Below are 19,568 nucleotides of genomic sequence, written 5' to 3'. Positions count from 1 at the left end.
TTTTGTCGAATCGGATCATCAACGACGTTCACATCTATAGATGCGGATGTGAAACCCGCATTTAGTTTCCTCGACACGATCGAAGCTAGCTAGGATTGTATTGTAGATTATCGATCCGCGATTGCTTTAGAATTCGAGATCTTGTAGAAAAAACCATCTGTATAGAGAGGACGGACATTTGAGGAGGGATCTTGTAATTTTCTTGTAATTACCTCGATCAACTTACGAAGATGTACTTTTTGTTAGTCATCTATTTACCAATTCAATGTTCTACGATTTTGGATGGGTTTGATACCATATAGTCATGATTTGTGAACTAATGTAATTTTATTATGTAATGTCTAAAAGTGTCGGTCGGTTCATACATTCTTCCGCTCATCATTTTTGGGGGCAATTATATAAATATGAGACAGACTCTCTAGAAGCTAACTTTATCATCTATGCTCATTGAAATTAAAACAATTGAGCTCAAAATTAAAATTTAGAAAGTAGAACACTAGGAATCTAGCGAAAACAACATGACCAAAGTTCTAGAGCTAATATGTGGTCTTTGCTTCAATAGTTCAATGGTAGGCTCGTGGCAATGCAATGAAGTTTAAGCCATGCTTTCACTATATGACTACAAATTAATCGTGTGTCACGGCTACTAATAATACTCACCTACAATTAGTTACTATAGCGTTCCCGGATACAAATCGGAACTAATTGATACGTAAAGACAATGTCAAATTGGAAAGCGACAAGGGGACAAGGGAAAAGTTACTTGCTTTAATACCTGGTTTGAAGAAAACGGACAACCCAAAGTCGATGGCTTTGAGGCAAAAATCATCATCCTTATTAACCAACAAGAAATTTTCAGGCTTGAGATCTCTATGCATAACCCCATGAGAGTGGCATGTCTCCACAACCCCAACTACAATCTTAGTCAATTCATATGAATCTAATCTTATGAATTTCAGGCCGATCTTGTGAACTCGAACCCATTTTGTGAATTTTGGACATAATCTTGTGAATCTTGGAGCTAATCTTGTGAAACCTGAACCTAATTTTGTGAATCCTAGACCTAATCTTGTGAATCTTGACTTGATTTTGTGACTTGGGGATGATCTTGTGAATGTTGGCCTTAATTTTGTGAATCTAGGACCCAATTTTGTAAAACTAAGTCTTTATTTTGTGTATTTAGGACATGATTTTTTGAATCACAAAGTTGTGTCGACTAATATCAATATCCAAAGCAAGAGATCAGTCAATAACGAAAATTCACTCAAAAAACGAAAGTACACACGTAAAAACTAAATGTTAAAATAGATAAAAATGAATTTTCAAAAACAAAGGATGAAATGAAGTAAAATTTATTAATCATCTTCAAATGAATGTTCAAGGTGTTCAACATAATCAATTTTATTAGCTTTACCAAGCAAAAAAATATGATTCCAGGAACTATCACAACCTAGCTACTTCCAAAATATCTCGAATAATCTCAACGAGTCACAAATTATATAAATAAACCTTAGAATACGAAAATTAGTATGAATAACAAAAGTAGATCATCAATGGTGAAGTTAATAATAGATCATCAATGGCGAAGTTAACAAAAGTATAGCGGCGCATCACGGCGTACTTTGCCGAGTTCATAGCCACTGTCGCCGCCGCTATTGAACCGTCGCACGACGATGAATGTCAGAAACTAACAATTATCTAATACACAAATTAAGGATCAACGCAAGCAATATGGAAATCAAATAATCGGACATTAATTAAGAGAATTATGACAATATTCACACCTTTAATTAAAGCTAAATAAAATCGATTATATAAGCAAATCAACCATTTTGAAAAACACAACGAAATCGACCGAATAACATTGCGGAAAAAGCTGAAATCATAGAATCGAAATTAAATAAGAGGAATTACGGTAGTATTCGGCAACATCATCGGAAAATAATAGCTCGAAAATGCGTTGTAGGCGTCGAAGATGACTGAAATGCGATGAAAATGGTGATGAGAATAAAAAAAACTGAAGAAAATGGAGGTTGAAGATGAAGTTGACAAAGAGAGAGAAAGATGAAAGTGAAAAAAGAGTTGAGTAAATGACTGTAGAATTAGGGGAATGGGCAACGTGAGGTTTTAATTAGCGGGACGTGGCACAATCTGGTGCATTCATTTGTTTTTATCGGATGGTAGGGATGGGTCAGCACCTCACCCCTAAGAAGGGTGCCTCACATGATTCAATCTATATATATATATATATATATATATATATATATATATATATATATATATATATATATATATATATATATATATATATATATATATATATATATATATATATATATATGTATGTATATATATATATCATGATGCAGATTGTTGGATCGTAAAACAAAACAATCTAGATTTATAGGTTCGCTCAAATAATCCGAGGTAGATCACATAGGATCGTATAGAGTTGTGTGAAATTGGTCTGTAGGAGTGTTCAAGTTCGTTGTCTATGTCTGTAACTCTGATTAAAGATCTAAGTTTTGACACAAACTAATTTCTAATTTCTTCTAGCTTTTTTGTAGGGTTTTACAATCATTGGTTCTATTTTGTTGATCAAATCTTAATACGGAATATATATAACACTATTTAGTGTAAAACCAACCAACCAACCAACTAACCGTTTTATATGAGAACAACAAGGGTTACTAGTAAAGTGGGAGAGGGATTGTGAAAGGTCACAGACTTTCTAAAGACGATATACATATCTGAACCAGCTGTTTACTTGTGGTGGTGGTGGATAATAATGATGATGATCTAAGGCATATCAAACTATTCATTCAACCTTCTCAATCCAATGCCATTTGGCTGTCTACCTCGCCAACCATATGCCCATTTCTTCTCGTCAAGTGGTGTTGGTGAGTCGGGAAAAACCGACTGACTATTCAAGCGGGTACGTAGTATATATAGGCGAATAAAGTACAAATCTCTATATATATATAAAAGAGAGTTTTTTCGAGCGATGTGAGAGCGTCCACATCATCAAAAATTAATTTAGGAAAGTATCATAAATAATAATTTTTGATGTAAAAAATAAAGTGGAGAATCTTTTAATTATTATAATATATATATTTCCTAAATTATATTCAAATGATATTTCCAATTTGTATATCAAACTTTTACATTTCACTTGGCAAAAAAGTATCGCTAAAAAATTATTAAAATAATATAATTAGCTTCGTGGTAAAAAATGCTATCATTAGAGTATAGATTTCATATTATTTGCACATATTAAAACTTCTTAGTATGTAAAATTGTGTAATTTTTAGTATGTTTTGTCCCACATTGGAAAATAACGTAGGTGTGGTGAATATACTACATATAAATAGTAGAATTGTCTCACATCGAAATATTAGCATAAGGTGATGTGATCCTATGATTATAAATAGGATGCATATTTGGAACTTATGTATCCACCCAAAATTTTTTGAGTCTCATAAATATTGTTTTAAAGAGCTCTTAAGATTTTCTATCATTATCTACGATATGATATAAAAAATAAAGTGGAAATCGTTGGGAACTACCCGGGAAAGAGTTAAGAACATGAATAAGAAAAAAAAATACAAAACTAAAGGTTTTACTAATGGTAGTCTCCTTACACAGTACAAAACTAAAAATTTTACTTATGGTTATCTTCTGAATGCAGTAATATAGCGTTAATGGGTCGTTATATGTACGATATAGAGATCCCTATCTAATGATCGAGACTAAGTGGTTTTACCTTCAAAGAAAAATAATATGTATACAATAGTGGTTTTTTTAAGAAGAGACATGTACTTCTTGGTATGTTATATCTTTCACATTGAAAAATAATGTAGGCATTATGAACATACTACATCTAAATAATTAAATTATGTATCTCATATCGAAACAATAGTATACGGTAGAGTGATTCTATAAATATAAATAGGAGGCATCCTTGAAACTTAGGTATTAACCCACATTGAAAAATAATGTATATGCGGTGAATATATTCTGTATAAATAATAGAACTGTCCCATACATATAGATTTTCTATATTACTTTAAAGTGATGTTTATAATTTTGATATAAAAACTTTATATTCATTTGACAAAAAAAGTATCGTATGAAAATTATATAATTACATTGTGATAAAAAAATGCTATCATTAGAGTGTAGATTGTATTGTATTTTCTCATTATTAAATCGAGTTGATGTTAGAGTAGGGGCGAAAAAAAATGGTGTACTTAGTATGTTATTTGTCCTACATTGAAAAGTAATGTAAGTGTGGTGAATATACTATATATAAATATTAGAATTGTCTCACATCGGAAGATTACCATAAGGCAGAGTGATCTTATGATTATAAATAGAAGTCATAACCCAAAATCTTTTGATTCTCTTAAGTATTGTCAAAGAGAGCTCTTAAAAGAATTTGTATTACTGTCTCTACAATAATGATTTCTAACCTAAGTTAATCTTTGGAAAATCTTTTAGTTATTATAATATATACTCTGTATTTCTTATTTTATATTCAAGTGATGTTTCTAATTTTTATATAAATTTTTTTACATTTCATTTGGCAAAATAATGTCGGTAAAAAAATTATGAAAATAATATTATTAGATTCATGGTAAGAAATGCTATCATTAGAGTATATATAGATTTCATATAATTTGTACATATTAAAGATGGTGTATTTTATAGTATGTTATATGTCCCACATTGAAAAATAATATAGGTATGACAAATATACTACTTATAAAAAATAGAATTTTCCATATCGAAATATAACATAAGGTGAGTGATTCTATGATTATAAATAGGAGGCATCCTTGGAACTTATGCATCAACCCAAATCTTTTGAGTGTCTTTAAGTATTGTCTTGGAGAGCTCTTAAAAGTTTATATCATTATATTTTCTACCTATTATATGTCCCACGTTGAAAAATAATGTAGGTATGGTAAATATACTACGTTTAAATAATATAATTAGAACTGTGTTAAAAAAAATTATATCATTAGAGTATAGATTTATATCAATTAATTTGCACATATTTTAATTATGATAAAAAAAAATAGAAAACAAACGTATGAATATTAATAGATAATGGAACATCTGACAAAATTAAGGGGTACTACGGAAAATTTCCGTATCTCAATTATGATAAAGAAAAATTGAAGAAAAACAACGTACAAATATTAATGGAGAGTACTTGATCATACTATTAAATTTAAATATAACTATTAGATATAATGAGTAGCAATTGTCCGTATTCGCTATTCAGGATTTGGTTGGATGTCGAACTAAGTGCAAAAAAGATGGTATAATTCTGAGTATGTTATTTGTCCCACATTGAAAAACAATGCAGGTTTGATGAATAACAAATAAATAATAGAATTGTCTCACATCAGAAAAATAATCCAAGTTTGGTGAATATACTACTTATAAATAGTAGAATTGTCCCACATCGAAAGATTAGTATAAGGTGGGGTGATTATATGATTATAAATATGAGTTAACCCACGTATATATTAATCTTTTATTTTTTTGAAAGAGATATTTTAATAATATGTAAACAAATCATTAGACATAGAATGTAAACATTAAACCCTTATAACGTTTTTTTTTTTGCATTATAAATAAGTTAATTACCCCGTTGCAACGCACGCGCATTCAAACTAGTGGATAATAATTATAACTAAGAATTAGATGGAGTAATTCTAATGAGGGTAAGTACGAAAATGAAATATATTACACAACATTAATCGTTAATTTTACATCATACTCCATTTATAACCTGTTAAACCATCAATTATGAAAATAAATGATCTTATTTTTATTGTTTTATAAGTTTCTAATCGACTTGTGGAAATTGATGAAAATCTAAGCTGAAATCATACTGAACTAGTTGGAAAGCCCGTGATACTCAACTAGTTGGAAAGCCCGTGCGATGCACGGGCCTCCCATTAGGATTATCATTAAAAATTAATATATTTTAAGTTAATAAAAAAAGTCATACTATATTGTCATTGATGAAAAAAAAACCGTTATTGCTTTTAACATAAAAGTTTTGCCATCAATTAGTATAACATCAAGTAACGTAGTTATAATAATTAGTACTCTGTATAAACATCTCGCAAAATCAAATCCAAACTGAATTCCAATAGAATTAGTAATCTTTAAACACAATCAAAATATCTGTAATTCTATTACATAGAATGCACGGGCACGTATGTAGTTGTACCATATGTGACAACATTAGTTAGTAGTTTATGTCCTTTTCTTTAAAATAGTCGGGCTACTAAGTTAGTATAATAATGTCAGTTCGTAGTATATATTTTATGGCACCGCTGAAAACGTTATTTTACGTTTCCATGGTCTGGTAATAGAAAACTATTAAATTTAACAAAATGTCAAACTATGTTAACAATAGGAGCAAACAAAATTTCGGGGGTTGATTTAGATGAGGACAGATTAATTATCAGTTTCTATAACAATAATGCAACTAAGTGTTGTGGCATTTGGTATTTAACTATATCAATTGTATACTAACATTCAGAGATATAGTTGGATTATAGTATTACCATTCTTATTGTCTAAGCACCATCAATTTTTAACCGAAATAGTCTTTGACTACTTATCCTCAAAAACTTCATGCAAAATATATAATACAACATCTTAATTTGGCAAATTGTGAAAACTTCTTTATAAACAATGTCCTTCTTGTGGCCTTGATACATTTGGTCTCTATCATCGATGTAGAACCTTAATCTCTTGGATGAACGCTTCTACATAAAGCTGGCCATTAATAAAAACTGGTTTTGACAGATAGATTTAAACATGATTTTGTCATTGTTCCTAACTCTTGTTTATTGTCATGGCGCAGCATTAGAGCCGGCAAACAATGGCATGACACGAAAACACGACACGAATCCGACATGAAATTAACGGGTTTGGGTTGACATTTAAAGACCCATTTATACAAGCTGGTCGACACGAACACGACATGAGGTTTAATTGGGCTAGGTTTAGGTTGAGCATTGTACACACGGACCCGACCCGAATAACCTATCTACTAAATTAATCCCAATTTTTCTTGATCCTTACATAAATATACTTACACTTTCCAAATATTGACATGACACGAAACTACGACACAAAATTAACGGATTAAGGTTTAGGCTTGATGACCCGTTAATGTAATTGGATCGACACGAACACGACAAGCGATTTAATTGGGTCGAGTTTTTGTTGAAGAGTTTATGATCCATTTAAATGTGACACCTGAACCCGACACGACCAGATCTGTTTGTCACGTCTACGTAGCATGGCCTCGACGTATATTGTCTCTGCTTAAGAATGAAAGGAATATTTATATCAGAGGAAGTCATTACTATCCTCGGGTTCAGTACCTTTTGCCGACTTTGGAATCCGTAAGTATATTCACTTCTACTATGAATTTTCCAAGGCGATTGATAATATGACAGATCCCGTTAGATAATCCTCTTACGGAGTTAATGTTCCTCAACAACATAATCGGCATACCACACTTGGTAGAGCATACCATTATGAGTTATATTAAAAAATTCATCATGTATACTCCCTTCCCTTCTTAAACATCTTCCGCCTTGTTTCTTAGAGGTTAAACTTTTATAACTTTGACCATTAATATGTCGAAAATCATGGTCAAACTTCCGTTTTGAGGATTGTGTAGAAGCAATGAGGATGAAGTACATTTAGTGCAAAATTCCTAAAAGATAATGAATCTTACTCCCAAAGTCTACACCAACTAAAACACTCTACCAAATCCCGCATAATGAAAACAAAAAATGACTCCTAAAAGCAAGGATGACATATGGGGGATAAGACATGACGGATGTAGGTCTTCTTGTTGTTGCAGGTAAAAATTTTCAAAACCATAACCGCTTCAACTTGGAGAGATCTTAAAATAGTTTCGTTCCATTTAAATGTCATGTACTCGTATATTCTACAACTTTCTCAAACAATTCTGATATTATTCTACCTATATATAAGACTCATGGTTGGCATGATTTAAAATTCAATTTGAGCGTAAAAAATTATTTATATTCGCTACATCCAAGACAAATATTTTTTCTTATTGTAGAGTTAACAATAATTTTTTGTTCTGTTCTTCATGATTTTGGAGTATATATATGTACCTTGTGTTACAATGCCTAATTGTTAATATTTATTTTGAACCAATAGCTATAATGGAGATTATAAAATTAAATAAAGGAACTTGAGATTAACTCCTAACAATAGGGTCAAAAATAAGTAAACATTGGCAGAAAAAAAACAAGAAGTAATTAATTAGATATGAGGAAGGTCGGGAGATTATGAAAAATCTCATATTTAGGCTTTGTTTCAAAGAAATAAGCTTTTGACCAAAATTTCATTTATCTTAATTTTTTTTGTAATACTTGATAGATAAATTATTTGCCAAAATAAGAGTAGCAGTGAAAAATGAGAAATAAGTTACGTGTGTTTTTTATTCCTCCAATTTAAAATATTAAATATAGAGAACTTATTATGTACTTTTGGAGTATCATTTTACCAAAAAAAAAAAAAAAAAAAAAAACCAAATATGTTTCGTTGGTTTGCCAAACATTTTTTACTTGATCAATTAAATTATTATTCTTAATTTTCAGTTACCTTTTAAGCTATTTTTTTAGGTTTAAGTTACCTTATCATTTAGTATGACTAATGAAATTTAAGATACAGTATACGAATAATGTTTATGTTATAAATATACCATATAATTACTTACATTGTGAATTTTGAGTATCACCTACTTATACTGGGATAATTTTATTAAAATATTAAGAAATCTACTTTTATTAGGATAATTTTATTAATTTAATTTTTTTTTTCGAAATCTACTCTTGTTAGGAATTCTAAAAAAGTTGGACTCTAATATCGCTCGAAAAGTTTCTATTTTATATATATGTACTAGTTGGAAAGCCCGTGCGATGCACGGGACTCTTATTAGGATCATTTTCAACAATATGCATGTTGAACATCTTAAGAATTTTGCACTTTCCTTTAAACAAAACCTATACTTGAGTTTTTGTGGTATGAGAAAATGAATTTTTCATGAGATTTTGGGTAGGGGGCTTAATTTCACCTTTTGCGTAATTTATGGAGTTTAATTGCTACAATCTAAACCTAACTGGCGCAATCTCACAATTAGCCAAAGTAATGGGGTTCAATGACCACTGCGCGCTTTATAATTTGATTAACGATCATTATTGATTGAACATATGATTTTATAAGGTAAACTAATTGACATTTCGATAACACAGTTTTTTCCTTTACATAGTAGTTTTGAGGTTTTATTGATAAAACAAAACAAAATGACAATTCATTTGTGTTTTAATTAATTCAACACTGCGTGTTTTACATACAATGTTTACATAGTACGCGTCTTCTCTCTTTGCGTCTTTCTAACTAAAGTATGATAGTGACTAATATATATGTGGTACATTGTATACCCTTTGACTTCTTAAATCCCTTCTTTTTGGACTTCTCCTCCCCCACCTTAAAAACGTGTTTGACGTCCTCCATTATAGTCCATGGCTCTTAGAACGTTTATGACAATGAGTTTTAACTTGTGCTCCTTCAAAAGTTTCTCATTAGATCTCTCTTATTCCAAAGAGTTCTCTTACCCTCATTATGACATAGCAACACTAAATCGACCCCAAACAAACTTGACCTGAACCCGAATTGAGGACCCAAATATGACCAAAAACTAAATTGGCTTGCTTATTTAACCTGACCCGAATGTTTATTATCACAAATTGACCATTCTCTCCAAATAATTAACTTGAAAACAAACAATACACCCGAAAATAACTTAAACAAGAAATGACCCGACTCGACCTAGTCCAACCCGAATTCCGCCAAGCCCGAACAACACGAACCTGGCCTGTTTGTTACTCTACTCACCGTACTCTTCTTTTCATGCCAGCCTTAAATGGTCGTGTTCTACTCGTACCAACACCATATTTCTCTTTTCTTGTGTCTTTCTTGGTAGGCTAGCTGTACTCCTACATAATGTTACCTTCTCCTTTGGGGGTTTGCCTATTTCACCTTCTTGCGGCATGTGTCACCATCACTATAAGACCACCGTCCACATAATGTGAGACTTTCCTTCGCTTCACAATGTGTAGGGTTCTTGTGAGCTCTCGTTTATCTTCATCTACTCCTTTAATTTGACTTTTAACTTAGACTTTTTCATCAACACTTCAATCACTCCAACGCGTCTTAATTTACTTTCATATCTTCTCCTTATTAATTTGGTGGCTTGGGTTAGCTTAGTGTTAGACCCTTTTGACCCGTAGTGGGTTTAATGCTTTATTACTCATTTTCATTGCTCTTCATGATCTCTTGCCAACACTCTTGAAATCCGCCCTTAGACACCCGTCAATCGAATTTTTTAAGGCCCTCCTAATTCTCCGTGGCACAAGATCATTGTAGACGCCTCCTTTTGCGCTACTTATATTTTGGTGGGTATTGGTTAGGTTGCTTGTGATCATTTAAGGCAGTGGTTAGAAGGATGAACTTTCAAGTGTACTCCATGTACTCCTTTGGAGCGAACTATTTACCATTCAGGTTGGTCTTCTTTCTTGTGCAATCGCATAATTAAGTTGTTTCATCATCAACTCGCTAAGTCTTTCGTCTTTCTTGCTACATACTTCCTCCATTCAACTTTTATTGTACTCCTTTTTGTAAAATTTATTCCAAATTAATTATTCCTTTTCTAAATTAATTTGATAAGCTAAAATGATGGACTACCATTATTCCCCTATTCTTTTAACTATCTGTCGTTCCATCAAAATGACATTGTACCCATTCTTCCCAAATAAAGGGGTAGAGTAGTAGTTTTACATTTATCTCTTAAACTTTCCCAAAATAGAAAGAAGGACACCAAAGTGGAAGGGAAAAAATATTATTCAATTAAATTACAATGTTTTAAAAATGGTGGGATAAAATTCAATCATGAATAACATAACATGAATTTTTGTAGTGTTCTATGTTTTACAAATGGTGGGTGGGTATAATTAGACATTATCTTAAAAATATTATGGTTATTGTATTTGAGTTGATCTTAATAATATATTCTATAATAGTAATATTAATATTTGATTATTGGTATTGATGATTTATGGCATGTTGTATCGACTTATGCCTTAAACACTAAGAAATTCCACTTCGCACATTTAACTTGTATGCTTCTAGAATGGTATGATGTGAATCATAAAAATCTTAATCAGATTGTCATACCCAGATAATTGTCATTAAAGATCTATAACCTAATTCAAGATCATGAAGTAGTCATTAGCTTACATAAATTTGGTGAAGTGGTAGTATTAGTCAAACAAACGTTCTAAAAACGCAAAATTTAATTAAAGGTGTTGTCAATATTATTAATCATATAAATCCTCTCCGTATATCGTTGTTTCCTACAAAAGAAATTCACTCGGAAAACACTATGTCAATATCACAAATAGTCATGGAATATAAAGTACTAAACTGCCTCCCATTTGTTATGAGACATCTTTAACATTTTAGTTCATTTTCAACTGGAATATAAAGTACTAAACTGCCTCCCATTTGTTATGAAATATCTTTAACATTTTAGTTCATTTTCAACTTAAGATAGAATGAGAAATTAAAGTTACCCTTACTTATAAATTTATACTCACTACAATACATATACGTGTGATTTAATAAATTTAATCTACTTATATAACGATAAAATTAAATAAAATTTGTTTTGTTCTTAAGAAATCTACCTTTATTAGGATAGTTTTTTAATTTTTTTTTTAGAAATCTACTATTGTTAGGATACATTTAACAACATTTTAGTTCATTTTCAACTTAAGATAGAATGAGAAGTTAAACTTACAATTACTTGGAAATTTATACTCACTACACTCTATATATATGTGTGTAATTTAATAATTTTAATCTACTTATATTAGGATATAAAATTAAATAAAATTTACTTATTTTTAAAAATCTACTCTTATTAGGTTAATTTTATTAAATTTTTTTAGAAATCTGCTCTTGTTAGAATAATTTATTAAATTTTTCTTTAACTTATAGGATTTCTAAAAAAGTTGGACTCTCTAATATCGCATTTTTTTTTAGAAATCTACTATTGGTAGGATACATTTAATAACATTTTAGTTCATTTTCAACTTAAGATAGAATGAGAAGTAGATAGAATGAGAAGTTAAACTTACAATTACATGAAAATTTATACTCACTACACTCTATATACATGTGTGTAATTTAATAATTTTAATCTACTTATATTAGGATATAAAATTAAATAAAATTTACTTGTTTTTAAAAATCTACTCTTATTAGGTTAATTTTATTAATTTATTTTAGAAATCTGCTCTTGTTAGGATAATTTATTAAATTTTTCTTTAAATTATAGGATTTCTAAACTTACAATTACTTTGAAATTTATACTCACTACACTCTATATATATGTGTATAATTTAATAATTTTAATCTACTTATATTAAGATATAAAATTAAATAAAATGTACTTGTTTTTAAAAATCTACTCTTATTAGGTTAATTTTATTAAATTTTTTTAGAAATCTGCTCTTGTTAGGAAAATTTATTAAATTTTTCTTTAAATTATAGGATTTCTAAGAAAGTTGGACTCTCTAATATCGCATTTTTTTTAGAAATCTACTATTGGTAGGATACATTTAATAACATTTTAGTTCATTTTCAACTTAAGATAGAATGAGAAGTAGATAGAATGAGAAGTTAAACTTACAATTACTTGGAAATTTATACTCACTACACTCTATATACATGTGTGTAATTTAATAATTTTAATCTACTTATATTAGGATATAAAATTAAATAAAATTTACTTGTTTTTAAAAATCTACTCTTATTAGGTTAATTTTATTAATTTATTTTAGAAATCTGCTCTTGTTAGGACAATTTATTAAATTTTTCTTTAAATTATAGGATTTCTAAACTTACAATTACTTGGAAATTTATACTCACTACACTCTATATATATATATATATATGTGTAATTTAATAATTTTAATCTACTTATATTAGGATATAAAATTAAATAAAATGTACTTGTTTTTAAAAATCTACTCTTATTAGGTTAATTTTATTAAGTTTTTTTAGAAATCTGCTCTTGTTAGGATAATTTATTAAATTTTTCTTTAAATTATAGGATTTCTAAAAAAGTTGGACTCTCTAATATCGCATTTTTTTTAGAAATCTACTATTGGTAGGATACATTAAATAACATTTTAGTTCATTTTCAACTTAAGATAGAATGATATTATTAAAAAAAAAAAAAAAAAAAAAAAAAAAAAAAAAAAAAAACTTAAGATAGAATGAGATGTAGATAGAATGAGAAGTTAAACTTACAATTACTTGGAAATTTATACTCACTACACTCTATATACATGTGTGTAATTTAATAATTTTAATCTACTTATATTAGGATATAAAATTAAATAAAATTTACTTGTTTTTAAAAATCTACTCTTATTAGGTTAATTTTATTAATTTATTTTAGAAATCTGCTCTTGTTAGGACAATTTATTAAATTTTTCTTTAAATTATAGGATTTCTTAAAAAGTTGGACTCTCTAATATCGCTTGAAAAGTTTCTGCTTTATATATATGTATTGATTGATGATTGATTGATTGATTGATTGATTGATTAAGCAAAATTCTACCTGCGAACATAAATCGTACTCGTAATATAAAAGGTTTTAGATTTCACTACTTCTGATGTGGGTTCGACCCTTTCACTATATTGCTATTTTAGAAGTCTAGTCGAGTAAGTGAATATAATATTACTTGGCAGCATACGATTAACAGCCCGTCAAATTTGGTAATACCAAGCTTTGCATGAACCAAAAATATTGGCCTGGACCGGCCCAGCCAATGTCCTTTAAAAGATCCCCTCTACAGATAAAACCATATGCTCAGATTGAAGCGATCAATTTGCCTAAACTGACTCAAATCCACACTAAGACGTGGATTCACGAGACAATTATACATGAAGTTATAATGTAGATGTTGTATATACATGATGGGCTAGCCATACTATTCCAAGCCATAAGCCATTGTATTGGAAGGAACATAACATAAGCCAACCAAAAATATATTAATAAACACTATCAGCTTAAGAGTCAAGGTATCTCTAGTGGTATACCTGGAGTTGGCACTACAACCTTTGCGTCAGGCACTTCTTTCGACAAAAGCTCCTGCGTCACAGTATACAATTACTTCATCAGCTCTATGTATATCATTACAAGCTCCATAAATGAAACACCGGAAGACCTAAGTTACATGTACATCATCTCAGAAGTACAGCTTGCATGCCTTATCTACTAAGACACTAAAAAAAAGATAGAGAGTATTATATTTCAGTTCTAGACTTGGTCTCGGAATTGGTTCCAAACTTCCACCTTGTAATTTGGTAGTCGTCACATGGGTACACATTCAAGTGTTGTACTATGACTGGACTTCTTTGACACACAGATTATGTTGAAGTGAACTACAGAGATGAATAAAGATAATTCTAAATGCTCTACACGGTCTCTGTGATACCCATGTCCCTGAATGTCCTGGTCAGACACGAACACTTGCCCAAAAGTCAGGAGTGAAAGTAACATAGGTTGCCAAGCGATTTTGTGGCGAAACTTTAATGCAATCTATTATTCTATTCAACTACAAAATAGCATACAATGGCAGAGCCAGGATTTTAAGGCAGCGGGGGCGAAAGAGAAATATTATAAGGGGGCCTCGAAAAAAATCGAAAATTTTAACTAAAAATTTCGAAATTTTCAAACTTCAACCGGGGCGGTTGCCTCTGCTAGCGACCCCCCTCCCCCCTCGCTCCACCACTGGTAGCATATGATAAGGCCTTCATTGAGCGCAACTTTAATTTAGAGTACTACCCACCACAAACTCAAAAGCCTATAATGTCTCGTAAATTCAGTCTGATGAAGGCTATGCTATCACCGAGACGAATAGATGAAACAACACTTACAATCTGTAGTGTTTAACTTAATGCATACGGAGTATTATGAAAGACAACATTTCACTACAAATAGTAACATTGGGTTAAACTTGTTTCAGAGATGTTTAATTGAATCACACATGTACACTTAATGCATATTATGAAAGACAACATTTCACTAGAAACCCCGTCCTTGTCCTCCAACAGGGTAGATGAAAGCATGCCTATTCGAAGGTCGAGATTACCAACTTACTAGGAAACAGGTAGATTAGGACCCTGTTTATCAACTGAGAGCATTTTCAAGAACCATGCTTAGGGGCATTCTAAAGGTCTTGAGCTATAGTATCTTAGTTTTTAAGGGTGCAAGGTATTTCAAGGCGCCATGCAAGAGGGAAGGCACACTGCTTTTGCAAACAATTTTGTATTTTCACTAAACATTATGCAACAATACCCTTTTTGAATTCAAAAGAGGTGTGAACAAGTAAAAACTAGAGATAAAGGGAGGGGAATAATCAAAGAATAAAAAGAAAAATATAGAAATTACATAGTGGTGTGTGTGCAAGGCGCACCTAAGGCACACTAATGCCTCTTGGCTAGTGCCTTCGTGAACCTTTTGCCTAGGGGAGTGCTTTTCTAAACTAAGTGTAGCATCAATGTAAATTAACAACGAGAACTTTGAGAAGAAGACAAATGTAAAGAGCATAGAATCCAAAATTGTCTCATTTGCCCCTTCAATAGATTACTGAAACCATAACTTTCCTTAGTCTACATGAGCTGAATCAGAATAATACGGCTAAAAAAGTTCTGAAGGAGGAGAAAATACTAAACCTTGAAGGAGTCCTCGGTTCCTTCCGTTTGAATTATACTTGCAAGAAGCCCTTTGCTATCAAGGTCTCCATTCCTCATTGGAACGATAAACCTTCATCCATTACAAATGGAGGCTTGTGAATGCTCGATGTTAAACATTTTGTCAACTTAATAGTATATAACTTTTACCTGGCACACAAAGACTTTGCAAGCTTAACTGCATCTTCTTGACCAGAGACAAGGGTAAACTTGGGTAAAAGCTGTTTTACGATTGGTGTAATAACAACATCTGCACGCTCTTCCTTTAGGAACTCCTCATTGTAGACACAGTGCGGTTCATAATACAGTGTTAATTGGCCTTCAGCCGAGACAATGTACCTGGTTTAATTCCATGATATGAGAAATAAGTAAATGATGCAAATCTAAACATCTGCAGTAGTACTCTGAAAACTAAAGGTGTGAAGTTTCTTCAACAGGGAGAATAATATACTATTTTACCCATTCTCAGGACGCTGCCAAGGTGGACCAAGAACGGGCCCTGCAGTAGCAAGAACTCTAACTTTCAAACCATCTTTTCCCTCAACCTCAGTATCTTGACCTGGTTCGAGGTATGTTACCTAACAAGTCACCAAAAGCGAGGGTAAGAAATATAACCTGGAAAAACTCTCTATAAATTTGGGGTAACATGTCCTTGCTAATCATAGCTTGGCCAGATATCTCAAAACATAATTTACACTTTAAGAGAGGAATTATCTGGGGCTTTAAGGGCTTTAGTAATCTACGGGAAAGAGGTAAATCCCAAGCATCATTATGTGAAAGTGAAAGGAAAATTTACACTTTGGTCCTTGAGTTTCGGGCTAATTCAACTTTCATGCCTTGAGATTTGGCTAAATCCACTTTGGTGACACGAGGTTCGAGCTACTCCTAGCTTAAAATGTACCTGTTTTTTTTCCTTTCACATCCTCTGCCATCTATTACCCAACTGTGGCATTCGGATAAGTGGGACTAAATCATGATTAAAAATACATTTTTGGCTTGCAACCCTCCATTATTATGGACATCTTTATACATCATCTAATTGCAAATTTCAACAATTTGCATCTATAGTTATGACTTAATACCAGATTCGCAATAACAGTCTAGAAATAGTATTCCTTACTCAAACCCAAGTTGATATTCCTCAATTATAAAAGGAATAGCTGTAGATTACTTGACAAATGTCACTAGCAATTCCTATTTAATTGTTACTTGCGATGCATTAGTATCTACATTTTTTATCTAAAGAAAAATTAAAGCCCCAGACTGCCATTACTTCAGAAAGAAAGGGAATAATATTGCCTCAGGAAACAACCAGTAATGCAGTGTTCTGTTACCCGTCACTCACCTTGCCTCAATAAGAAACTGGTCAAGTAAACCATATACCAACTGCCAAATGCCAATCATCTAACACAATCTTGCGTTATTTTAAAGCAAATAAATTAGACCATCATGCGAGCATGCCGGGATAACTACCAAACATGAAAGGAAATCATCTACGCAAGCAGTTTCAAATCTTGCTTCTCATAACTTGCATTAACCAAATGTGAGTTCATTGAAGCCATACTTTTAATACTTAATCTTAACTCGTTCCTTCATTCCATAACAAAATCCCATCATACACAATAGTAGCAAACATTTTTCAGTATCAATGGCATGAACTAGGCCAACTAGCTAATACAAACAAGATGACTTGTCTCTGACTTACCTTACTGAATAAAGGAGCAAGGTTTGCCTCCGCATTTGGAGTCGCTACAACTCTTAGATTAGGGAACATTGCAGACAGTGGCCTCAATGTCTTCAAATGACAATGATCATCAAGACTTTGTGTTATTAGCAAACAATCTACTTCAGGAAGATCACTAAGCTGCCAACAAAAATGTGAATGTCGTTAGAAAATAAATTAGCAAAGAGGGCCATGTTTACAAAACCCCCATAACATCAATAAGTTTATTCAATAATCAATCCGCAAGATTACCTGAAAGCTTTTCAAGAACTTCTTAGCAGCATCATAGAGCCACGGAATTCCAAAATCCAGATTGCCAACCAAAATTGGGTCAACCAACAGCTTCACCCCATTTACTTCCCACAACCAACTATTCCCCTATAAACCATTAAACCAATGTCACTAACTTCATGGAGACATTTTCCATTAGTTTGTTTCATAGTGAAGTTCTAGCATAGACGGTCCATACTACTTACTACTTCAATATACTCCGTAAAACATACAACCAGTCTTGGGCGAGACAAATAATGGTGATACCATGGAATGAGGTCTTAAAGGCTTGTATTTCTCAGGTGAGGTCGTCACACCAAGTGTTTGTTTAGGTCAAACGGAAAGCGTGTATTCAATCGAATTTTTGTTTCATAGGGAGTAAGTTCTTAACCTTTTTCGTTTCATAGGAAGTAAGTTCTTAAAGCTATGAAATGAACAAATATATAGGAAGTGAGTTGTGCACAGTGCACCCCCACAATTTTGGTAGTCAAGATTTCGGAAGTGATCCCAATGGGGATTGCTACTTTCCAAAGGGAGTTTCATAATCAAATTTCCGCCAATTTTGGAAGTTATATTTGCCCATTTTACAAAGTTGTTAGTGGAGTAACCGAGTAAACAAGATTCCCTTCTAACAATTCAGGGAAAAAATCAATTCCCATCATTTTCGAATGTAAACAAAACAACTAGTCTCTACTTGTTTACCTTTGATTAAAATACGGGCAACAAAGAAGAAACAAATGATTGGGACGGAATGGGTACAAAATTGAGAAGAGACCCACCTCAAGGTAAGTAAGTTTGAGAGAATCAGTTGATTCTGAGATAGACCCAGTTGCATTTTGTTCAGAAATTAATGCTGAAGTCCTGAGTAGCCTGTTGAAATCAAAAATTGGCAAATTTAATGGCTTAAGGATTAAAACAAGAAACAATAGTGAGAAAAGAAGGTACCTTTGAGAAGAAGCATTAAGCAGTGTTGCATTGGAGTAAATGCAGGGTGAAGAAGAAGAAGAAGAAGAAGAAGAAGAATGGTTGAAGGGGATTAAGGAATGAAAAGGGTTTAAATTTGGGTAGAGTTTAGGTAAACATGAGAATGGTGTCAAGTTACAAGTTGTAGCAACCATGATTTGATCAAACTAATGACTAATGTTATGCGGTACAATATTCACTAATGTTGTTGATAATATTGGAAGTTGTAACTTGTTCATCTCATCATATGTGCTTTGGTCACACTTTGAAGAAGAGGGTGGTGTTACCTTCAACCACTTGGCATTAGGGTTACCCGAGCATTGCTACGGACCTTCGCTATTTCACCTTCCGCCTTCGCTGCCTTATTTTGACGCCTGTCCAACTTTACACATCATATCTTCAGCATTTTATATCACTTTTTCTTTTTGTCGCCCAAAAATTACTAATATCGCCCGTATAAATTACGAAATAACCCTTCTATAATTAATACCCTCGCCAATTTACCTTTATATAATTAACACCCTGTTAGTAACACCTTATAGGCCTCTAAATTGTCTAATAATCAACACTGTTTCCATTAGAATCTTCTAATACAACCTACAAACAAAAACAAAGTTGATTAAAGTTTCAAACGAATTAAAGAAAATCAATACAAGAAAATGAAGAAGCAACCTTACTTGATCGTGCAGGACACACGACATAAACAAGG

The 19,568-nt window shown here is 31.8% G+C and overlaps 1 protein-coding gene across 1 annotated transcript; it reads right to left on the bottom strand.

Moving 5' to 3' along the window:
* Positions 1-14,022: 14,022 nt before the first annotated feature.
* Positions 14,023-19,234, bottom strand: LOC141623509 (uncharacterized). Its single transcript, XM_074439613.1, has 8 exons — positions 18,842-19,234; positions 18,676-18,766; positions 17,879-18,004; positions 17,609-17,767; positions 16,363-16,481; positions 16,054-16,242; positions 15,886-15,976; positions 14,023-14,299 (listed from the first exon to the last, which is right to left on the bottom strand). The coding sequence occupies exons 1-8, from the start codon at positions 19,012-19,014 to the stop codon at positions 14,225-14,227; spliced, it is 1,023 nt and encodes a 340-aa protein (XP_074295714.1). The 5' UTR covers positions 19,015-19,234; the 3' UTR covers positions 14,023-14,224.
* Between the last annotated feature and the right edge of the window lie 334 nt (positions 19,235-19,568).

This window comes from Silene latifolia, chromosome X (assembly GCF_048544455.1).
Source record: "Silene latifolia isolate original U9 population chromosome X, ASM4854445v1, whole genome shotgun sequence".
NCBI classification, from domain to species: domain Eukaryota; kingdom Viridiplantae; phylum Streptophyta; class Magnoliopsida; order Caryophyllales; family Caryophyllaceae; genus Silene; species Silene latifolia.
Note: the sequence above shows the minus strand (reverse complement) of the source record. Positions and strands in the feature narration are given on the sequence as shown.

What these genes read in the sequence shown, in the direction of transcription:
- LOC141623509 (XM_074439613.1), bottom strand. Translation starts at nt 19,014, where the DNA reads ATGGTTGCTACAACTTGTAACTTGACACCATTCTCATGTTTACCTAAA. An exon ending in CTTAATGCTTCTTCTCAAAG is followed by an intron (nt 18,767 to 18,841) that starts GTACCTTCTTTT and finishes TGATTTCAACAG; the next exon opens with GCTACTCAGGACTTCAGCAT. An exon ending in TGGCAGCGTCCTGAGAATGG is followed by an intron (nt 16,243 to 16,362) that starts GTAAAATAGTAT and finishes GAATTAAACCAG; the next exon opens with GTACATTGTCTCGGCTGAAG.